Genomic DNA, 22072 nt, shown 5'->3' with positions numbered 1-22072 from the left:
AAAACAAAATTTGAAGAACCAAATTTATATCATAAATTTGAAGAAGAAAATATACGTTATAATGCATATTTTTAAGAGACAATTTATGTTATAAAAAGAAAGACAATATGATAAAAGAGAGAAAAAGAAAAGGAATAAATTTATGTCATAAAAAGAATAAATTTGTATCAAAATCAATGATAATATGACTAATATATTTAAAAAAGAATATAGTATGTAGTGGTTAAAATCACCCAAGAACTTATCAAATTTAATTTTTTAATTTTCTTTTAACTTTTACAAAATTAACAAACTTATACTTTCTTTAAAAATCATTATCGAAAAAAACCCAAAGTAATGAAAAAGACTAATAATTAAATAATGAAAATGAAGAATTAGTAATTAAACTTTCTCCTAAAATTATTTTTGTTATATGTAGTGACTTATGAAAAATGTAATCAAAGAAATAAACATCCTAAACAACAAGATTTAATAAAATCAGTTAGAAGAAAAAAATGTATATTTCATGTATCATGACAAAAAAATTAGATGAACATCATAATTAACAATATTTAATAAAATCAATCGAAAGAATTTGTGTATTTTGTGTACATTATGTATGTAGACAAAAAAAAAATAGTGAAAACCCTAGTTTATAACACTTTTTCATCCCAAACACAATTTATAATAACACAGATTATGATAATTTCCAAACAAAACTTATAATGACACAAATTATAATAGTTTGCACTTCAAACATTGACTATAACAACACAGATTATAATAGTTTGCACTACAAACGCAAATTATTATAATCCTTATATTATTATAATATCCGATCTATTATAAGTCATCCCTTGTTCTAGATGCCTCCTCGATTCATTTTAGAAGGAAACATGCAGAATAAAAAAGACATGTACCAAACCCTTATGAGTAAATGTGAGTCAAAATCCAAACTTAGGCATATGTAATTAGTGCAGTATCTAATTGATATTCTTGCAAATTTTATGTTTTAATTTTCCTAAATATTATGGATATTACGTGTTGTTTTTTCTTTATTATTATTTTCAATTTTTTTTTTATTTATTTCTCTTACACATGTTTCTTTTAGTATTTTCCCGAGATTAAGTATTCGAACTATTTTCATTTTGGTCAATTGGATGATTACTTTTTATATTCATTGTTGTGAATCAACCAAAGTTTTACATCGGTTAAGTAAATGATCTTTGGTATATAAGTACATACAACTATCTTTATTGGTATGAGACATTTTAATATGATATCAAAAACAAAATTTTAAAAACAGAAAAACTAGAAACCGAAGATTCTAAATTAATTTCGAGTTGGGTGTTGACTCTTCCATTGTGTTAGAGCTTTAAAACATCCCTATTGTGTATAAAATAACTGTATATGCTTACAGGGAAAGTTCCCAAGTACCTTGAACTGGATTTATCCAGTATTGCATCATCTTTACATTTCAATATATTAAGATCTAAATTTCTCATTTTAGGATGGTTGGTTGAAACTACTTTAGGTAAGAATGTGAGATGAAAACCTTGGTAAGAAACTGATCAAGAACTTCAAGTGAAAACTGATATTCAGGCAATAAAATTTACCATATCATGGAATATACAGGAAAATTGAGAGCAGATGGTATATAAATAATACGTAGGCAGACCCAGTATGTGATGGTATAAAGATTCAATGGAATATCTACAAACCCAAAACGTGACAGTATTGATCACTGGCATGGCCCGATACAACCTCATAAACCCAGTGTTGACGGTATCGGCCTCAACACCATCATCGTTTGGAAATGGTAGATAGGCATAAACATATACATAAGTGAACTGTTACCATACTCTAATATCTGGATATCATCTGCATTGAAGTTCTAGTGTTTATTATCCTCGCTGTCATGCTCTTTTTTAAGCATGATGCAAAAAGATCACAGGCGAACGTGGACCAACGTTGCCGGTGTTCTATACCATCGAGTAATCCATGCTCCCAGTTGCATGTCAAAAGCTCCATAGCCATTGAAGACCGGCACCAAAATCACCGAGTTGATGAGTGGCAGAAACCAGTTACTACAACCTAAGATAAACCATCACCTGGTAATAGTTACATGCTTTTGTATCCTATCTCTATATGAATCACCTTTAAAGTGCATACATCCTTTTGTATTCGTTATTCAACAACTCTGATTCTGATGCTACAACAGACATGGAATAGGAATGAGATCTGCTCTCCGCTCGCTTAATACTTCTCATTTTTGACTCCTCCATCCTGTGTTGAACAACACAATAGCACATGGAACCGATTGTTGTAAGCATTATTGTGCTACCAATCACAGTTGCACAGATCGCTAGCCACTTGTGGTTTGACCCAACAACCACATATGTGATTGAAATGAAGGCAACTGAAATGAAGAGGCAAGCCAACCACATGAGCTTGTTAATTACAAAAACCAGCTGTCTCTTTGCCTTCTGTTCAATCACAACCACAGATGTCTGGACAACTACAACTGCCAGGGAAATGAACAATGCCATACTGTCGGAGACCATAAAAATGATGAAAGCTGCATTTGTAGCGATATGTGCCTGTCCCAGAGTTTCACCATTCGATTTCTGCTCGACAAACTGGCCTGGTACGGTGAATATAGCCGCAAAAGCAACAGTAGCAATGAGAACAGCCACAACAGTTGCAGAGTTTATGGCATTGTTGAGACCACTAATGTGAAGTTTCTTTAACCTTTTCGCGATTCTCTGAACCCTAAAACCGGTTTGGCGGGTCTGCTGTAGTTGGGATTCAACATCATGCTTTATGTCACTAACCGTCTGCTTAAGTTGCTTGGCAGCACTCGGGGGCTTGCCCTGGTCTTTGGAAATGACTGCACCTGCTTCCTTCAAAATGTTTACAAGTTCTGTAGATCCAAATTTCTCCGCAATGTCAAGTGGGGTTTCTCCATTCTTGTTGATGGCATTGATGTTGATTCCCTTAACAGATAATAGGCAACGAACATTCTGCAAATATATAAAGATCTCAAAATAAAGCCGACATCCAGTATGAGAATTAAAAATTGAAGCTGAACTTTTTCTTCAATTTAGATAGACAAAATGAACATCAGCATTAAACTTGATATAAAACAGAAAATGATTAGAAAAACCAATTCGCAAGTTTTTTCTCTTCTTTGTATGCTCTAGCTAGATAACCTTTCATTACAGTCAATTAAGAATATTAGGAGTGGCTAGCTAAACAGACCAAACTAAAAGAGTTGTCTAATGTCCTCACCCTGATGATCTTTGATTCACTTTTTATCAGAGTATATGGGTGAGGATTCAGAGTCATTCAAAAATTTTGGGGAAGTTTTTCAGTCATCATCTATTGAGACTTTTTTATAGTCTTTTGACGTGAGGCAATTAACGTAAAGAATTTCAGCCCATTACCACTATTATTATTAAATGGACTGTATACGAAAATTTACAAGGCTAGATAAGAGATCGGCAGTTCCCTCCACAAAGAACCCCAAAGATCTTTTGCCAAGTAGCCTTGAGTATTTATCAATCATGTTAACTAAGAGTATTCCGGACCAATTAGATCAAGTCACATAGGTGCCTTAAGTAGTCCTTGTCAACTTTGTGAGGGCCTCATGAACTACAGTAGTTTTTTATACAGAAGTTTCAAAGTCGAATCTGATAAGACTGCAGCCCAGCAAGTAAGATTTAACGTGCAATTGACCAGCTACCCCAATCATATGGGTCTCACACTTGATCAAAATCCCAGAAGCCTATGTTTGGGAACCAATGATGAAAAGTTATAGGAAGCATCTTTATTCCAAAGAAGATAAGGCCTTTTCCTTAAAAGGTCATCTAACTCTTCTGTTAGCTTTGAGTGGAAGTACTCACTATTTCTTGTCAATGTTTATGACCCCTTTGTTCCTACCAAGAAAGATTAGGAACTGAAGAACAATTTATTTGTGGGAGTGTCTGAAAAAGGTTGGCCTCATGTGGTCAATAGTGAAAAGAAATGTGCATGGGTCGCCTGGTTATTTGGAACTTGCTTAGAAAGAACATCTCTTTGACTAAAGGGTTTGGCATCTCTCTTTAGTTTCGTTAAATAGAGTAATTATAAGAACTGGTTGTTACACATTTGCAGGTGGGATGGAACTCAGGATGTTAATTCTAGAAGGATCATGGGATAACAAAGATCCTCTATCCAGTACTGTTGCGTATCTTTATTCTCTACCAGGCATTGTTTCCCAATTGATAATCTTCTCGTCTCTGTAGAGGGTCACTTTGATTTTAGGTTTCAATGATATGCTTTCTATTGATAATCTTGTGAGTTGCCTTCTCCTATAACCTATCATTTGACGTTGAAATTCTGAAGACAGTTCGATTCTTCATTCCCTGGCTGGTAGTGTGGGGAAAATCAACACTTTTGATGTCATCAAAGGTTTTTAGCTCTCAGGTCAAGTCCAAACTGGGAAGTGTTGTAAAAAACTTTTTGTAGGATATAAATCTTCAGTTCAGGCTTTGCCCTTTTCTAACTTCAATGTGGGTCGCTTTTTACAAGTCCCTCGGTGTCATTACAAGTGGTTTGGTCCATATAGTTAGATAGGAATAGGAGGGTTTAAAGTTTTGCAGACTCAAATCTAATGTGTTGGAGTTTCCTATGGATTCTTGTAATTGGGCAAATGCAGTTCTAAGTCCCCCACCTTCTCAGAAAACAAAAGAAACAACAACAATTTTGGGGCATTTTTTTAAATTTTTGAAAAGGAAACAAAGATTTCATTGATAGTATAATAAATACAAATAGGATAACTTATGTACAGCCTCATTATGATAGAAGAAACATCCAAGGAACACAAGAAATAGTATCATGGGTTCAATCTTTGATAGCCACCTACCTAAAATTAATTTTCCTATGAGTTACCTTGACACCAAACGTAGTAGGGTCAGCGGGTTATCCTGTGAGATTAGTCGAGGTATGCATAAGCTGGCCCGAACACTCATGGAAATAAAAATAAACTAAAGAATAATCTGCGAAAAGCAGAGAGAGAGAGATGACCAAGAGGAAGCTAGGAGCCGTGATGAGGCAAATGGAAATACATTATTCCCTTGTTTGTTTTTCCATTGATATTGGAAATTCATTATATCAATTTTGGGGCATTTATATGTCTGTGTGTTCCTTAGGTTGTTTATTTCATTGTTTGTTTTTCTATTGATATTGATAGAATTCGAGCTTTTAAAAATATATACATATATAATATTGCAGCACACAGTTCTCTTAATGCATGTGAAAATATAAAATAAAACTGAACAAATTCAATCACCATGGCCAGTGGGTAACTTTTTTTTTTTTTTTAATTGTGCTTTTGTTCTCCGATTTTCTTTATATCCGTAGTTGTCCGAGCCAGCTTACACGCACCTCGACTGATATTACAGGACAACCCATATGACCCTACAACATTTGATTTCTTACCAATGGTTTTCATATTCCTATGTAAGCATTTGATTTCTTCAATTTTTAAAAACAAAACCAAGTTTTTGAAGACCAATTTTTTTAGTTTTTAAATTTTGGCTTTAATTTTGAAACATTTCTGAAAGGTAGGTAACAAACCCTAAAAACTAATAGATGGAAGTGGTGTCCATGGGCTTATTTTTTAAAAACCAAAAGCCAAATAGTTAACAAACGGGAACTAAATGATAACAACATTATAACTATAGGCTACCCAATGGATCACAGTATATTTGAAGTTAATCAAGATTCAACCACAATCTATTAAAGTAATTGGATTTTCAAGATTAAAGAACACTAACGAGACACTGAACACATTATTACCCATTGCTAAACTTAATCTCAGGGAACCCAATTATGTTAACAACAAATGGTGGACTAATGTCATTTTGAACGGGGAAGAAAAATGGCTCACTAAACGAAAGTCCTTGGTAAGCATCCATGCCATATCAAACTAATAAAGCAAAATTTGCATCAAGTGAACGCTTTTTAAAGCTATAAAGATGTGCAAAATAGATTGTTTACCTCAGTACGTCTCTTCAACACTGCAATGTGTAATGCTGTATTACCCTTGTTATCTTCCAAAGTCAAAACTGAAGGATCAGGTCTTAGTAACTCCATCACAATGCTATCGTTCTGCCCTTTTACAGCCATGTGCAGTGGGGTTTGCCCCTTCTTGTCAGTTCGGAATCCGAGGGTTGGGTCCTTTCTTACTAATAATTTAACAACTTCAACATGGCCCATTCTGGCAGCTGAATGAAGGACAGTCTTTCCATTGTTTCGGGCTATCTTAGAAAGTTCTGAGTCTGTTTCGAGAAGGAGGTTTACCACATCAATGTGCCCCTGCATGGCAGCTGTGTGCAAAGCAGTTGAGTTGACCGAGTCTGTGGTCATGGCCAAGTTGGGAAATACATCAAGAAGTTCCTGCAACACCTCTGCAATATTTGTTCGATCAGAAAGGGCATCAAAAAGAAATAAAATTATAAAGAAAACAACAAAAGGTTGATGTCATAGTGCAATATTCTGAGGAAGAAGATATCTGATGATTCTCCTTTATTATTTCAGCTCTTTTGGTTGATAAATTTGAAAACGTGATAAAACCTCGTGAAAAGTCAAAAAAGTAAATCTAGAAAGAAAAAGTGAAAGCAGACCATTACCAGCAATCAGGTAAGATCTTGACAAAAAATCTTATGCCATCAAAAAATAAAAACCAGAAAATAAAAGGTCTGTACCTAAGAAAAAAAGCATACATATCTGAAGATTCTAGTAATATATTTAAAACTTATATTAAAAAATCCAATAGCTAAATAGAGTTTTGACACAGAGGAAAGGGGTTTCAATAATGACCCAAAAACAACGATAAACTCCATCAGATATGTATGAGAACTCTATCAGATATGTATGCTTTTTTCCCCTATATAAATAGAAGATTGAAGATTCTAGTTGTGTATCCAACAAGGGCAAATGTTCATGAGACAAGTCGAACACTAGTCTAATCTGCTTAACATGTGCTTGACACGTGGCCACCAATTGTCGGACTTGTATTCAGTTTGTTCAAAGTTTTGATTTGTGTGTATTCTGTCTAACGCATATTAAACACAAACTATTACTTGTTCAAACTAAAGTGTTTCTTCGTTCTCTTCGTAAACCATCGTTGAGATGCAAGTTTAACAAAGGCAATACCCTGTTTACAAATCAACCAAAAGAATAAACATATTTTTCAATTTGAGGGGAAAAGAAGGGAGCAATAAAGGTGGAATCATAAAGTCAAATACTATTTGACAGTTGATAAAAGGTCAGATACATAGACACACATTTATCGAGCAATTGGCATATCCCTAAAGTCATTGACAATAAGACATGCTATTATGATCGAATGTGATATCTGATTGCAATAGTTTAATCACCAATAGAGGTTCTTACTGAGATGGCCATGCTTCGCTGCGACGTGGAAAGCATCATATCCGTTTCTGGCAGCTATAAATGAAGTCTCAAGGTCCAAATATTTCAACATCTCTGCAACGACGAAGTCATGCCCATTTTCAGCAGCTGCATAAAGAGGAGTCTCACCTTCGAGATTCTGCTTTGACAATAATGAATTTGACTCATTTTTATCATTGCTATTCTGAAGAATCTCTTTGACTCTCACTACGTTTCCAGCTCTTGCTGCCAAGTGAAGTGGTGAATCCCCACGTTTCCCAGGTGATTCCTTCGTCTTCTTCCTCTCCCCGCCCATGAAACTGAGTTGCCTCTCCATCACCATCCGAAAGCTCTTCTGCTTCTCCATGAACCCTCTAATGCTTTTCTGCTTCTCCATGACCACACGAGAGCTTGGTTGCTTCTCCAACGATATTTCTTTCAAACTATTCTCCATGATCGTATTCAGAAGATCATCCAGCAAATCAGTTGACAAGTAAATCTGAATTAAACAAACTCCCTCTTCGGTTGAAACCAATTTTTAAATTCCACAGCCCCGAAAACCTAACGCTAATTGCTCATGGTGGGTGGAAAAAAACCCAACACTAGAAATCAATCAACGATCGATTCTCAGATCGCTTGATTTAGGAAGTAATAGAAGAAAAGCTTAAAAGTCAATCGATTTGGTACTTTCCTGAACAACACTTGTTAAGCTTCTGAATTCCAAAATTCAAATCATTCCTCCTTTCCTCCTGCCAGCAATAAAAAACCCATTTTCAACTTCAAAAATTACAGCAACCCATGAAACCAAAAAAGCTAAAAACAAGAAATTAATACCACAATCAGACTATCAGAGAGTAGAATCAAACACCCAATACCTCAGCCTGGAGCTTCCAACACCCACCCACAAGACGTATCAGCAAACAAAACCCAGATGGAAAAGAAAAAGAAGAAAACCAGATGAGAACGAAAGATGAAGAAGAAACACGTTTTGAGGAAGAAGCATAGAATGAAAAATGGAAGATGAGGAGAGACAAAAGCACTTGTTGGGGCTCTGTTTTTAATTTATTCGAATACATCCAAAGGAGTAAAAAGAGAGAAGAAAAAAAAAAGGGGGAAGAAAGATGATAGATACTGTCAGTAATAAGAAATGAAGAAATATCCAAAAACCCATTACAGAGTGAGAACCACCACAACCACCATTTCCACATGTATCGCACGTATCAATCAATCTCTCTCTCTCTCTCTCCCTTCTCCTATCCTGTTTACTACAGCGTCAACCTTTTTCAGCCAAACACGCCTTTCTCCTCCCCACTCCCTAAAACCAAATCATGGGATTCTATTTCCCACGTCATGATGTTTTTATCCTCTTTTTTGCTTTTACTTTCTCTTATCTGGGTAATCATCGTCATACTGACTACTCTCTGTATTCTTATATTAGTTCACACCTTTCAAAAAAAAAACCAATTCCTTTTCATATATCCAATTATCAATAGAAATTTAAAACATGACAAAAGAAAAATACGAACAACGCTGGTATGAATCTATATTATACTAAAGAAGTAAGAGTAAAGATGTAACCATGTGTTTGATGATAGACTTGTTAAAGTGCTTAAAAAGTAAAAAGTATATACTTTTTAAGTGTTCTAAACATAAAGTTGGCTTTTTGAAAAAAAAAGGAGAGGAATTAAACATGCATGTATATGTGTATGTATGAGAATCAAACTGTTTTGTTTTGTTTTGTTTTGTTTTTGTAATGGTCAACACAGAAAGGACCAAACATACAAATTAGTCCAAATTTGGACAAACATTTTGTGGGTTATGATTGAGACAAATTAAATAAAACTTCAATTAATGAACTCAACCTTCAAACCCCTTCAACCAATATACCTTTTTTCAAATTTTAAAAAAGAAAAAACAGTAAAATGTTTTATCCAGGATTTGTGGTTTTTTCCTTTGAGGATAAATAATTTGTTTTTGATTTTATTTATTATTTTTTGGAATAATTTTAATAATTTAAATATGAGATATTTTTAAATATAATAAAATAACTAAAATATTTGTAAAATATAGAAAAACTTTAGAAACGGGTAAACTTCTACCACTGTTAATAAATGTCACTGATAGAAGTATATCAAGTATCTATCAATGTCTATTCTTCATAAGATATGAAATTTTGTTATATTTTGTAAATAGTTTGTCAAATTTACCATTTTTTAAATAATTTTTATTTAAATATTTTTTGTATTTATATTTACTTAACTATTTTATTCTTTTGTGAGAGATTGAGATTGACTAGTTTTTTTAATTGTATTGTAAATGCAAATATTATTAGTTTGTTTGTTATCTTAAATTTATTTATTGTGTTTTCATATTTATAAAGACTTTTTCGTCCGACTTATGCAATGAAAACACGTGCGATGCACGTAGTTATATCTAGTAAACAATAAAGCAGTAAATTTAAAAGTGTAAAAATATGTTTGCATAAATTTAATTTAAAAAAAAAAACTAAAAACTAAAAAATCAGTGGGTTAAACTAGACGTTTTAGGATAATTATAATAGGTAGCTATTTTTAGAATAATTATTTAGTATGTAACAATGTTTTAAAAAAATTACAAATATAGCAAAGTCTATCAGTCATAGACTTCTATGGTTGATAGACTTTTATGGTTTATCAGTGATAGACTTTTATGGTTTATCGTTGATGGACTCTTATGGTTTATTAGTGATAGACCAACATTTGCTACATGGTCTATCATTTACAGACTTTGATAGATTTTGCTATATTTGCAATTTTTTTAAAATGTTGCTATATATTTAATTATTTTGAATATAATTGCTACATTTGCAACTATCCCTATTTTTTAGATTAAAAGTTTTATATTGTTTTTGGAAGTATGACTACAAAATCGATTAGAAAACCTATAGAAAACATCATTGAGTTAAACCCATTTTTGTGACATAATGTTTGGAGGTTAACACATCGTAGGAAGAAGAGAATTTCTTTGTTTAGGTCATACTAACCTTATAAGCTTCTTTGGTTCCTTCTGTATTGAGATTTAAATGAATGGAACAAAAACTGTCCTAACAGTAAGTCAAACTAATAAATAAAAACCAAAACTAAAGACTAACTTTGGCTGAGATTTGATGTTCTTGAAAAATTAATTAAATTCTAGAAGTTTTCTCCTTGGTTAGGTGAAGTCAAACTGAGGGTACCATCACAAACCAACGTTTCTCTCATTTTAAATTCTACTCTCTCTCTCTCTCTATATATATATATATATATTAATTGTTTTTTCTTCCTAATCGTCATATCGATTAACTTCGTTGCATAATAATGGAGAATATTTTTAAATTTAGTAAAATAAACTAAAATATTTACAAATATATAGCAAAATCTTTTATTCTATCGAAGGAACTAATAAATTTCTATCAATGTCACTGATAGAAATATAGTAATGTCTATTGATACTTCTTATCGATAGATTTTGAAATTTTTTTATATTTTGTAAATAGTTTATTAAATTTACTATTTTTGATAACTCCGTATGGTATTACTGTTTTTTTTTTTATACTTTTACTTGACATCGTAACTCAGACAATAATTGATAGAGAAATTTTAACAGATTGTTTAATTAGATAAATTAACTGTCCGAAAATATATCAAATCGTATAATAGATATTATAAACATATAAATATTAATAAATAAGAGGGAAAACATGTGAAAATTGTTTAATATATATAGGCCAATTTAATTATTGGTATAGTATTCTTAAACAAAAAAGAAATGCATTTTTTTTTATATAAAAATAGGAACATGAAAATGTGCCTTATAATTATTCAATCAAATATTTAAAAAAGAAAACTTATAATAATTGAATGTCATAATTAGTTTTTAAAATAAACAATGAACACAACAACTTGTACTCAAAAGCCTTTAACTCAATCAATTAAGACACCTTCATCATTCAACCCTTCTCCCTCTATTTATAACATCATTGAGTAACACACTTTTCATTTCATTACTCTTAATAGTTAATACTCATCATTCTATGTACCATACACCATGTTTGGTAGATAATTTGAAAAATAGAAATTTCAAAATAAGGGATCCAATGAAAACAAAGTTTTATTTTATATTTTCAGATAGATATATGTTTGACATATTCAAAATTTGGATTATAGTTTTAAATATATATATATATATATATATATATATATATATATATATATATATATATATATATATATATATAATGTATATCATACTGTATTTTTATAAATCATAAAACTACTTTTACTTGTCCATTGACATTTAGTTGACAAGCTATTATTAATTTATTTATGAATATAATTTATGTTTAATAAATTGATTAAGTTGCAACTTTAGTCCCTAATGATTGGAGAAAGTTAGAGTTTTGTTTATAGTTTGGTAAGATCTTTATATATAGTTCTTATGATTTGAAAACCTTCATAAATAGTCTCGTAGGACTGCTTTCCATGATTTTATCAAATCAAAATGACTAGATTGTAGTTATAAAGTATAAAGACTAAATTTCATTATTTTGAAACCATAGGAACCAAATTTGTTATTTTACCTAAACAATCATGATACGCAATCGTGTAGGAAATAATACACAATTGTCTAGTTCTTCTTAACAATGGAAAAAATACTTCACGTAATTTTTCTTTTAATGCATGATAGTGTAAGAAATGATACACGATCATGTAATTATTTCTAACGATAAAAAAAATGTTTCAAATCTAAACGATCGATTTGGTTCATATCAAAGTCATATTTAAATAATCTTGATATTCTAGAAGAGGAGTCGTAGGAAAGAAAGAGAATATGAAGAAAGAAAGAAAAAGAAGATGAATAAAAATGGAAGAAAGAAAAATTTGGAAGAAATCTGTACTTTGTTTACTTAAAAGAAGATGAACGAAGTAGTTGAAAAAATCTGAAATAAAATTAAAATAGAAGAAGAAACAGTTGAAGATAAATAAATCACAAAGGAAAAAGAAGAAATAGAAGCGATGAATTGTGTGTAATATCAAGAACAAATCTGGATTTTATGAAAAACTTCTACTGACTTGTAATAACATAGCAACCCAAACGGTAGAGTATAAGTCACTCCTATTTATGGGTCATTTTGGGCCAAAGTGTAAAGGGTAAAGAAAGAAAGAAACAAACAAGTTTTCAAGAAGAGATCAAACATAAAAAGTTCCCTATTTATGGGTCATTTTGGGCAATTTTGAAACCTTCATTTCAAGAACCTGAATTATTATTATAAAATACTTCCTTTGCTTTAAAGAAAAAAAAAAATCACGATTAAAAAAGAACACCCCTTTCAACCTTCTCATTACCATAATATTATTGAAGATAAAAACTAAATACACTTAACAAAAAGAAAAAAAAAAACTAAATATATATTAAAAAAAATAACAATAAAAGATAAACACTATTTTATCCGTCCGTTCATCAGTAGAAAGAGTAGTTTAATTATTACAAAAAAAAAAAAAAAAAAAAAAACAATATCACATTACAAATTAGGGTTAGAGAGCTTATATATTAACACATTTCTCTCGTATATACAATAAATACAACTTAGGTTTTAGGGTACCAAAGCGTGTTGATCCTAGACCATGACTCGCTGATCAGGAAGTAGGACCCCGTAATTGATCGTTTGAAACGTCAGACCAACAGATCATGATATTTCAACCATAAAAATAAAAATAAAAATAAAAACTTGAGCCTCATCATTCACAAGGAAACAAATTTGTTGGGCATTCACAAATAGCAAAGGAGAAAAGCTCTTGGATGCAGTATGTACATAGAAACAAATTATATTAGTAAAATAAATTCAGATTAATCACCACAACCCCATTCTCCTCTTCTTATCACCAGTTAAGTAGAACAAAAGTCATATACAATGAGATAACCTCTTCACCCTACTTATCATCCTTTCTACCTTTTCTTCAACACATGATAAAACAGACGCAATACATACACAATTAGCAGAGCCACAGGTGGAGTGCGATTCAGTGATGTTCAAATCTTCGGCAGCATTGTATTTCCTATTTTCGACATCGGGATTTGACAGTTTCTATAGCTGTAAATGACAGGTTCATACTTGGAACGTCGTCAACTATTTACTTGGTGGGCAGTTGTGTTTTTATTCCCCAAATATCTCTCTATAATATGAATAACTTGGTTATATACCTTCATGAACACAGGAAGGTAAGAGGTAACCCAGTTTCGTATTATTAACAACTGTAAAATAAAACGCTCATTCCAACACCCTCTCTCCTCTCCATAGCTACACACTACCACCACTATAAAGAATTCACTCTTCTAAGCATGCGTTTTGGTCTTCGCTTCTCACTAATTGGAATGAGTTTCTTCTTCAGCTTCAATAAAGATAATCAGTTCGTCAGCAATACTACCAGTAAAGAGAATCAAATCAATCCAGGAGTAAGAATATTTAAAGTAGCTTGCCATGTCCTGCATTTGGATGCAATCAAACTAGACAACTATAGGATGCTAATGGAGTTTTGATCAATGAAATTCTACCCAATTGCTTCTTACGTGATGAAACATTAACAATCAATTAAAATGTCAAATACCACGAACCTCAAGAACTTGTGGGAAATAACAAAATTATAATAAAATAAATCAAGCAAAAGCTCGGAATTCATGATTATTCTGTTTCTGTGAACACAGACAACCCAGCCAATATGTGCAAGTAAATGTAATTTCAGGTAGGTTCCATTTAGATTATAACTTCTATGCTGCACTTGGGTCAATCCGAATTTCAATGAACAAATTTCAGAATGGCCCAAGGAAAAAGAAACTGGGCATGAAGTTTTTTTAATAAACTTGAAGAAAAAAAATCAATGTTGAGCAACTTCAATAGAAACTATGATCTACGAAATAGACATATTTTTTATGATGGAAAAAGATAGTTTCAACAATAAATGACATGTACAAAAAAAGAATACAGCACTCAAAAAAATCTTATGATGTTCAAAAATTTAAACTAACGAGCATTACGTAAACATGTGTCAAATTTTATATGTACCAACTACCTAGTGAAGTTCTGTCTGAAGAGAAGAAATTATAAGAGGTTGGTACAATGCAGCTAATTTTTTATCCTCAGTTATACAAGAGATAAACTAAAATTTATTTAATGATACATCCCTAGGATATGCAGCAGCCACACTCAATAAATTTCACATGAATAGATACTCCATTCAATGGTGATGTTAGGATACTTCAAAATCTTAATGTTTCTTCAGCATAAAGAAGCAATTAGGTAGAAGAATTTTAGATATCGCAAGAATCTTAGAGCACCTAATAGGCTGATACAGGACAAAAAAGTTATTCAAGTCAAGATGATGAACAAATATCAAACAATTTTGCAGTTTGAGTTTCCAATGAAGATTCCTCTTCTGGTATAACAAATGTTAATGAATACATTACTTCGGATTTTACCTTTTACAGATTCATATATTACTCTGGGTTTTATGAATACAGTATACACACAGAGTCAGAAAGAGGAGCTAATGCAAATATCACCAAAGCATCTCTATGAGCATTAAACTACTTTTCCAAACCTCTTAACAAGAAATTTCTGAGTGGTTGTTTTCGTATTAATTAGTTTAAAGCTCTAGGATTTGGTTCTATTCCTTGAAGAATGCAATTAGAGGACAATGCTAAAAGAAACATAAGTTGTCTTCTCATATGGTTGTCACAAGGCTAAATTACCCAGCATAACTGAAATAACAAAATCCTAGTACGTAGAAATTATTTCTTATATCAATAGTTCAAAGATAAGCTGGAAATTAATAATCCTTGCAATCCTCAAAATGATTATAGCTGCTTTTTAAAAAACTCTCTTTCATTCCCAATTCTCTCAACAGGGTTTCAAATGAAAAGTTTACAGAACATATAAATTAAGATATATAGCTACATGAATGCTCAATCATATTTTCTTAAATATCAAGTTTTATCTCTGCGCGTATGCTTACTTATTCTTCCAACAATCATATTGCTAAAAGAAGTTTAAAATTGACGGATAGAAAATATGTTCATATTTCTACAGTAGTTTTCTTCTTGATTAAAATTTCTTAGGCAGGGAAAAAGGAAAAGAAAAAAAAAAAGAAAAACTTGCTATATCTATCCATCATATTTAATTTTTTAAATGCATTTATTTGAATACAGAAATGCCATTGAACAAACACTTCAATCCTACAACTTCTAAACCAAAAACTAAGGCATACAGTTACTTAGGCTTAAGCCTGTGGCCAACAGCCTAACATCTAAGTTCATTTTTGCTCAAATGAACTCCAAATTCAATAATATGAGAGGAAAAAAAATTACAGCGGTCTATAACTACAACCTACTAACCTCTAATCTAGCACCTGAGTCATTGTAAATGATAATACTTGTACCAAGCATCCGAGTTACCCATGCAATTAAACTATTACGAGACTGACTAGTTCGTACACATTATATAAACATGATATGCATCATGATGTTATTTGGCATTTAAGTACTGTTTAAGATATGCTTTGGGTTCGACTCTTGAATGTGAAGTATTAACATGTCAAGAACTCATCACATATATTATACATTTCCAAGAAGTCCACCTCAAAATAAATAAGGACCACTCAACAACGGATCATATATTTTTGGTAATAGTCTTTTTTAGCTTTATCATTACATAATTGAGTCCTTTTTTGCAGTACATCCTCAACTAAAGTAAGGGATCTGTAATCGAGAAGTAGAATTCTAGCTATAACTTTTTTTTTTTTTTTTGTTTATCGAGAGAATTCCAAGGATTATTAAAGTAAAATAAAAAAATTATAAAAAAGGAAAGAAACATGAAGAAATAAATAAAAACAAAATAATCTAGTTCATGCAAGAACATAGAACATAGACAAGATTATTCAAATGGTACAAATCTACAAATATGAAATCCCAAATTACACTCTCAAGCATGCATCATCAACTACTACACAAAGAAAGAAAAATAATGTCAAACAATAAGTACATACCTGCTTAGACCGTTCCTTGATGTGCTCAACCTGCATTTAGAATTTGATTCCTCAGAACTTCTGAATGGATGATGATTTAGACTCGACACATACAGAAATCCTAAGATGAATCCAGCATGTAGCGGACCAAAATCATCAAACAAGTCAAGAACAATAAAATGAGCAAGAACTCATTGGCATATCGTAACCTAGTTCCAAAAGTTACGACCATGGAATGGCATTTTTTTATTTGGCATTAATAGTGCATATAATGTTACCAGATACAAAAACGTATATATTGAAATTTAGCAGAATACAGGAAAGCAATAATTTGTGAATTGTGGTAAGCTTTAGTGAAGAACAGTTGACCATAATGTCCCTAAATTATTATCATAGATCACAGTTGCTGGGAACTTTCTCATATTTCTTTTGAGAAGAAGAAGCACTGCCTGTTACAATCTCACGTAGAATGAAACTTGATACCATCAACATCCTTGAAGATATTTGTCACATGGTGGACTTGATTGCTGGTCATGCTCAATGTAAGCTTGGAGATGGTCCTTCTAGTTTATTCTGGAAGGATTCTTGGTTATGTTGGGGTTTTTATGAACTGTATGCCGCTACTTGTTTAGGCTTACAACTAATCCATATGCTATGATGGTGGATGAGTGGGTTGAGGCAACTGAAGCATAAGATTTGAGCCTTCGTCAAAATATTTTTGATGTGGAAACAACTAAACGGGCCAACCAATCACACTTTTTTTCTAGTTTAGACTTTGCAGCTCGCTTGACACATGGACTTGGCCTCTTGAATCTTCTATGTGTTCAATCTATCCCACCATTTGCCTATTTTTAGACTCCCATTTCTCCTGACATACGGACTTGGCCTCTTAAATCTTATGTGTTCAATATATCCCACCTTTTGTCTACTTTTAGACTTCACAGTTCTCCCAACACATGGACTTGGCCTCGTGAATCTTCTATGTGATTTCCTGTTAAAACTCTTACAGAGAATTAGGGCACTTATTCTAAGAAAATAAAGATTTTTCTTTGGGAGCTTAGGTTATTAATACGGTTGACCATTTACAAAGGCACATGCTTTATATTGCTTTATCTCCTTCTACATTATGAGTGAATCCAAAGCCAAGACTCAATGCCGTCTCTCTATCCACTGTATTTTTGCTTCTTGATTTTAGGCCATTATTTTGAGGCTTTTGTTTGGTCTTTACCTTTTCCTAAAAGCATTTCAAACCTCCTGGATAATGTTTTGGTTGGCCACTCTTTTCAATGGTATTACAAAGGATATTGGGCTTGCTTTAAGCCATGCTTTCTTTTGGACTATTTACAGTGCTAGGAATAGTGCGTCGCTTATGGGAGGTTTCCTACTCCTTTGATCACTTTCTAGACCTTGTACTCTCGTCTGCCTTTTTTTTTGTGTGTGTGTGTGTGGACAAGGGGGGTGCAAGAACAAGCAACCATTTGCTCTTTTTTTTTCTTTATAGCTAATAGTTTTTCTTTTGTAATCCATCTACAGGTATTACATACTTGGAGTTTTTGGTTCAATGACATTGTTTTATCGCCCCCCCCCCCCCCCCCCCAAAAAAAAAAAAAATCAACATCTTGTCAACCATAGGGCCGGAGGCTATGATTGTTGTTCAAGTCCAGCTCATGATACTTCAATGCAACTTCTAATATCCACAATAATTGGAGAAATTTTCTTTATGCTTACCATGTTTATTCAATTCAGGCATCTGAATTAACTTACAAAACCCAGAATAAATGACTGGGCAAGCCTCAAGTTGCCCCCTGATAATGAGTCATTGGTAAAAACCTATTTTAAGAGCATACCCTGGATAGGATCTCCCTCCAACTGTTTATATTCTGAGACTTCCAAAAACCTTCAGGAAAAGAAAGGTCAAGATCGAGATCCTCTATAACTCTACCTTTAGAGTCAAACAGGGTCGGTGTGGTTTTTCCCTCCCTCTTGTCTTTCAAGCATCAGCTTCAGAGAGAAAACACAACAGAACCAACTGAATATTACTGATTTAAGAAAATAAAATTTGAAAGTATCACTTGAGAGTCATCTCATTGAGTGGCACAAACTGGCATTAGAGCACACGGTCAAACTGATTATCCGACCATCAGGTACTAAGGTGGCAGAACATCGAGAAAAGCGGTGAGTGGCGACAAATGTAATAATACTAAGTTGATTAAAATGCGATAACAACTACAAAATATCCACTGAAAGAACGAATAACACAAATTTCATTCAGAGGTACCTCTTCTCTCAATAGCCTTGCACGTTCCTGCTCCAGTTGGGTCACAAGAGACTCTAGCTCTAGCGTATAAGCCTAAACATAAACGCTTCAAATTAAATCTCGTTGGAAAGTTGAAATAAAAATTTAAGAAACCCGAACGTACTTCAAGAACTCAGTTTCCAAGACGACCACGACACTCTCTTGCACAATAAGTGATGCATTGAAACGCTATAATCACCACTACGTGCGTTTCGTTGTGAAACTTAATAATTACTCTCGGAAAGACCAAAAAAAGTAAATAGACAAAAGAGGAATTTGGATATAAGATGAAATCATTAACCTGCTTGCGTTCCCGAGAACGGGCAGCGGATTCCCTGTTCTTGATCATCCGTCTCTGTTTTTGCTGAGTGGCCTTATCAACTGGTTCCTCAACAACAGCCCTTCTTTTCCCTCTTCCAACTCCAACGATTCTGCCATCGATTCCACTCCCATAACCTCCCACCATGGGACCTTCCAACTGCTGCGACGGAATCTGAAGCTGATTATTATTAAGCGTGGAGTCGACAGCATAACCCCCAACAGGTTCAGAAACGACCGGAACCCTCAAATCCTCATCACGAACAGCCCCAGACTTAGACAAAAAATCTTCAAGCGTAATTTCGCGATCCATAGCAGGGTCCCGCCTCTGATCACCCCCAGAAACGATCTCCTTCCAGACCTCATCCACAGTCCTGGAACTCAATTCATGCGAGGGGATGGAGGAGGAGGAGGAGGAGGCAATAATGGGATTTTGAGTGTGAGTTTGAGCATCGGAATACATGTTCTTAAGCAGGTCATCCATAGTGATGGAAACCAAATTCCTGGAGGGATCAGCGATAACTGAGGAGATAGAAGAAAGAGAGGATTGAGGCGGGAGATCAGGATTGGTTTTGGAGGTGGATGCGATCTCGACATTAGAGGAAGCCATGGGCGAAATTGTAGGGTAAGGAAGTCAAAATTAGAGGTGAAAATTGTGGAAGGTTGAAGAAGGATTAAACAGAAGGATGATAAAGTGATTAGAAGTGAAGTGATAGTAATTTGGGATTGTGAATTTTTTTGTAGCGTTGCAATGAAAGAGACGAAAATTGGTTGTGCGTTTGAATTGAAGGTTGAGGAAGGAGAGATGAGGAAGATGAAGAAAGAAAGACGGGAGGGGAAGGGGGAAGGGGAAGGGGAACGGAAGACATTACATATAATAATAAATACATATAAGATTGAATTAAGAATTATAAGGAAACGCTTCCGGATCTTTTCCTTCGCTTCTATCAATCAACCTTTTCATTTTTTATTATTACTAATTATATTTCTTTTCTTTTCTGTTTTTCTACTTTTATATATATATATATATATATATATATATATATATATATATATTTATTTATTTATTTATTTATTTATATAAATATATATAATGGGATGTGACTACGTGGCAACTGGCACGTGCTACTCAAACCTTTTACCCTCATTTTATTATTATTATTATTATTATTATTATTATTATTATTATTATTTCTTTTTTCTTTTTTAGAATAATCTTTTTAAGGAAGTATTTTGGAGATGGACAGTGATTTTATACTAGTGTGGTTATTATAATAAATAGTATGGGGATTATAACGGTATACATTTTGGGTACAGACTATTATCGAGGTTGCTTCATTTTGTAGTGGTGGCTACTATTCGGATTTTCGTTTTGTCTTGGCCTTCTACTTTTGTTTGGTAAATAATTGGAGCTGGAGAGGTGTGAGGAAGAGAAGAAAGAAGAGTGGGAATAAGCATTATTATAATACTAGGCCAAACAAGGAGTTGATTAAATTTTATTTTAACACTGCGTCTTTTAAGTAGGTAATTAGTGGGCTTTACGAAGATAGACGTAGGCCGAATTACACCTAAATTCCAACATGAAATTTTAGTAGAATTTGTGCTACTTAATTCATAATTTGCTTTTGGAGTAAAATTGAACCTCTACCCAAGACGTTTTGGCTTGAATTTGGGTCGTAGCAAGTTTAAATTTTGGAATATGAGCAAATTTTACTAGGTTTTGTCATTAGTTTAATTTGATTTGAGGATAAGAACAACGTTGGAATATGCTCGAACTTTAATTTGAAACTAACTTATTCTTGATTTTGGTTACATCAATAAATTTTGAATTTTGCTTTTGGATAAGTTTTGGATTATGCCTTAATTTGAATTTGCGATAATTTGGAGGTATTAACCACAATTCTATTTAACTTGAATAAAAACATAATGTCACTGACACTAAGGTGTTCTTATGTTGAGGTTTTAGACTTGCTAGGGCACAAAGGAGTTCGTAAGAGAGAGAGATGGTAGGCCGAGCGCATAAAAAGTTAGAGAATGTTTAAGTGAACTTTATTGATGCTTCAGGTGGATAAAAACAAACGAGTCTCTTTGTGCTATTTATAGACAAACCTAACCAACATCGGGACCATTCTAGAGCCTACCAAACAAATTTCTATAAGCATTATAGCTTATGACAAACTTTATTAGATACTACCAAACACCTCTCAAGATCAATAAAAATGTATCTCTCAATTCCATCATGGTACATACCGTATTTAGCTTATAACAAAACTCTCAATTCCATTATGATACATATCATATTTTCTCTTGTAATTTTCTTTAAAGATCAATAAAAATTCTCTCTCAATTCCATCAAGAAACATAGCTTTGGGAATTATGTAAAACTAAGGTACTTTTTTTTGGAATGAAAATTCTAACGATTCTTTCTTGAGAACCTTGTCTAATTTGTTTTCTAATTTCAATCTTTATTTGAATTCAATTATTGCTTTTGTATGATTTATCTGTTTGATTGAATTGATGTCTTATCTAACCATAAATTTAGTTTAATCTTTAATAGCGTTAAGCATGATTTTTCAAAGCAATATTGATTGGCAATTCTTGATTTGATCTTAAGCATATTTTCCTTTTGATATTTTCTTAAATTTTTGATTCGAATCCAATTAGTTAATCAGTATCAAGATAGAAACTTTTCTTGTTTTTGAATGTCACAATATTGAAACCTACAAGCTTAATGCAAACTCTAGAGAACTTATGCAAACTACTAAGATGAGAATGTCTTCTCTTGAGTTTAATATGAATTTAGAATTGAATTAGTGACGGTAGTTATATTAGTAATAGCATCTATTAGTGATAGAAGATCTTTCTAACAGTTGCTATCAATATTAGCTTCTAATTTGAGAAACTCGAGAAGAAATTCCCAAAATGTTGGATGCACATGACTTTTTTAGTCCTCTACTAATTTGTTATATATGTAATTCTTTTATCTTGTGCTATGCGTTCTATTATT

The 22072-nt window shown here is 32.7% G+C and overlaps 2 protein-coding genes across 6 annotated transcripts; both read right to left on the bottom strand.

The window, feature by feature from the left end:
• Positions 1-1609: 1609 nt before the first annotated feature.
• Positions 1610-8741, bottom strand: LOC103491313 (ankyrin repeat-containing protein At5g02620-like). 2 transcript variants are annotated; one of them, XM_008451198.3, is made up of 4 exons: positions 8292-8741; positions 7420-8165; positions 6022-6431; positions 1610-3002 (listed from the first exon to the last, which is right to left on the bottom strand). In XM_008451198.3, the coding sequence occupies exons 2-4, from the start codon at positions 7868-7870 to the stop codon at positions 2139-2141; spliced, it is 1725 nt and encodes a 574-aa protein (XP_008449420.1). In that variant the 5' UTR covers positions 7871-8165; positions 8292-8741; the 3' UTR covers positions 1610-2138. The 2 variants fall into 2 exon arrangements, with proteins under 2 accessions (XP_008449420.1, XP_008449421.1); XM_008451199.3 differs by having other exon boundaries at positions 8251-8655.
• A 4502-nt stretch (positions 8742-13243) lies between these two features.
• LOC103491314 (ABSCISIC ACID-INSENSITIVE 5-like protein 4) lies at positions 13244-20043 on the bottom strand. Of its 4 annotated transcripts, none has more exons than XM_008451200.3 (4): positions 19049-20043; positions 18730-18801; positions 16473-16502; positions 13244-13823 (listed from the first exon to the last, which is right to left on the bottom strand). In XM_008451200.3, the coding sequence occupies exons 1-4, from the start codon at positions 19673-19675 to the stop codon at positions 13749-13751; spliced, it is 804 nt and encodes a 267-aa protein (XP_008449422.2). In that variant the 5' UTR covers positions 19676-20043; the 3' UTR covers positions 13244-13748. The 4 variants fall into 4 exon arrangements, with proteins under 4 accessions (XP_008449422.2, XP_008449423.2, XP_050941129.1 ...); XM_051085172.1 differs by lacking the exon at positions 13244-13823 and adding an exon at positions 18394-18452 and having other exon boundaries at positions 19049-19931; XM_008451201.3 differs by lacking the exon at positions 18730-18801 and having other exon boundaries at positions 19049-19932.
• Between the last annotated feature and the right edge of the window lie 2029 nt (positions 20044-22072).

This window comes from Cucumis melo, chromosome 5 (genome assembly GCF_025177605.1).
Source record: "Cucumis melo cultivar AY chromosome 5, USDA_Cmelo_AY_1.0, whole genome shotgun sequence".
In the NCBI taxonomy this organism is placed as follows: domain Eukaryota; kingdom Viridiplantae; phylum Streptophyta; class Magnoliopsida; order Cucurbitales; family Cucurbitaceae; genus Cucumis; species Cucumis melo.
The sequence above is the reverse complement of the archived record's forward strand: the minus strand, read 5'-3'. Positions and strand labels throughout refer to the sequence as shown.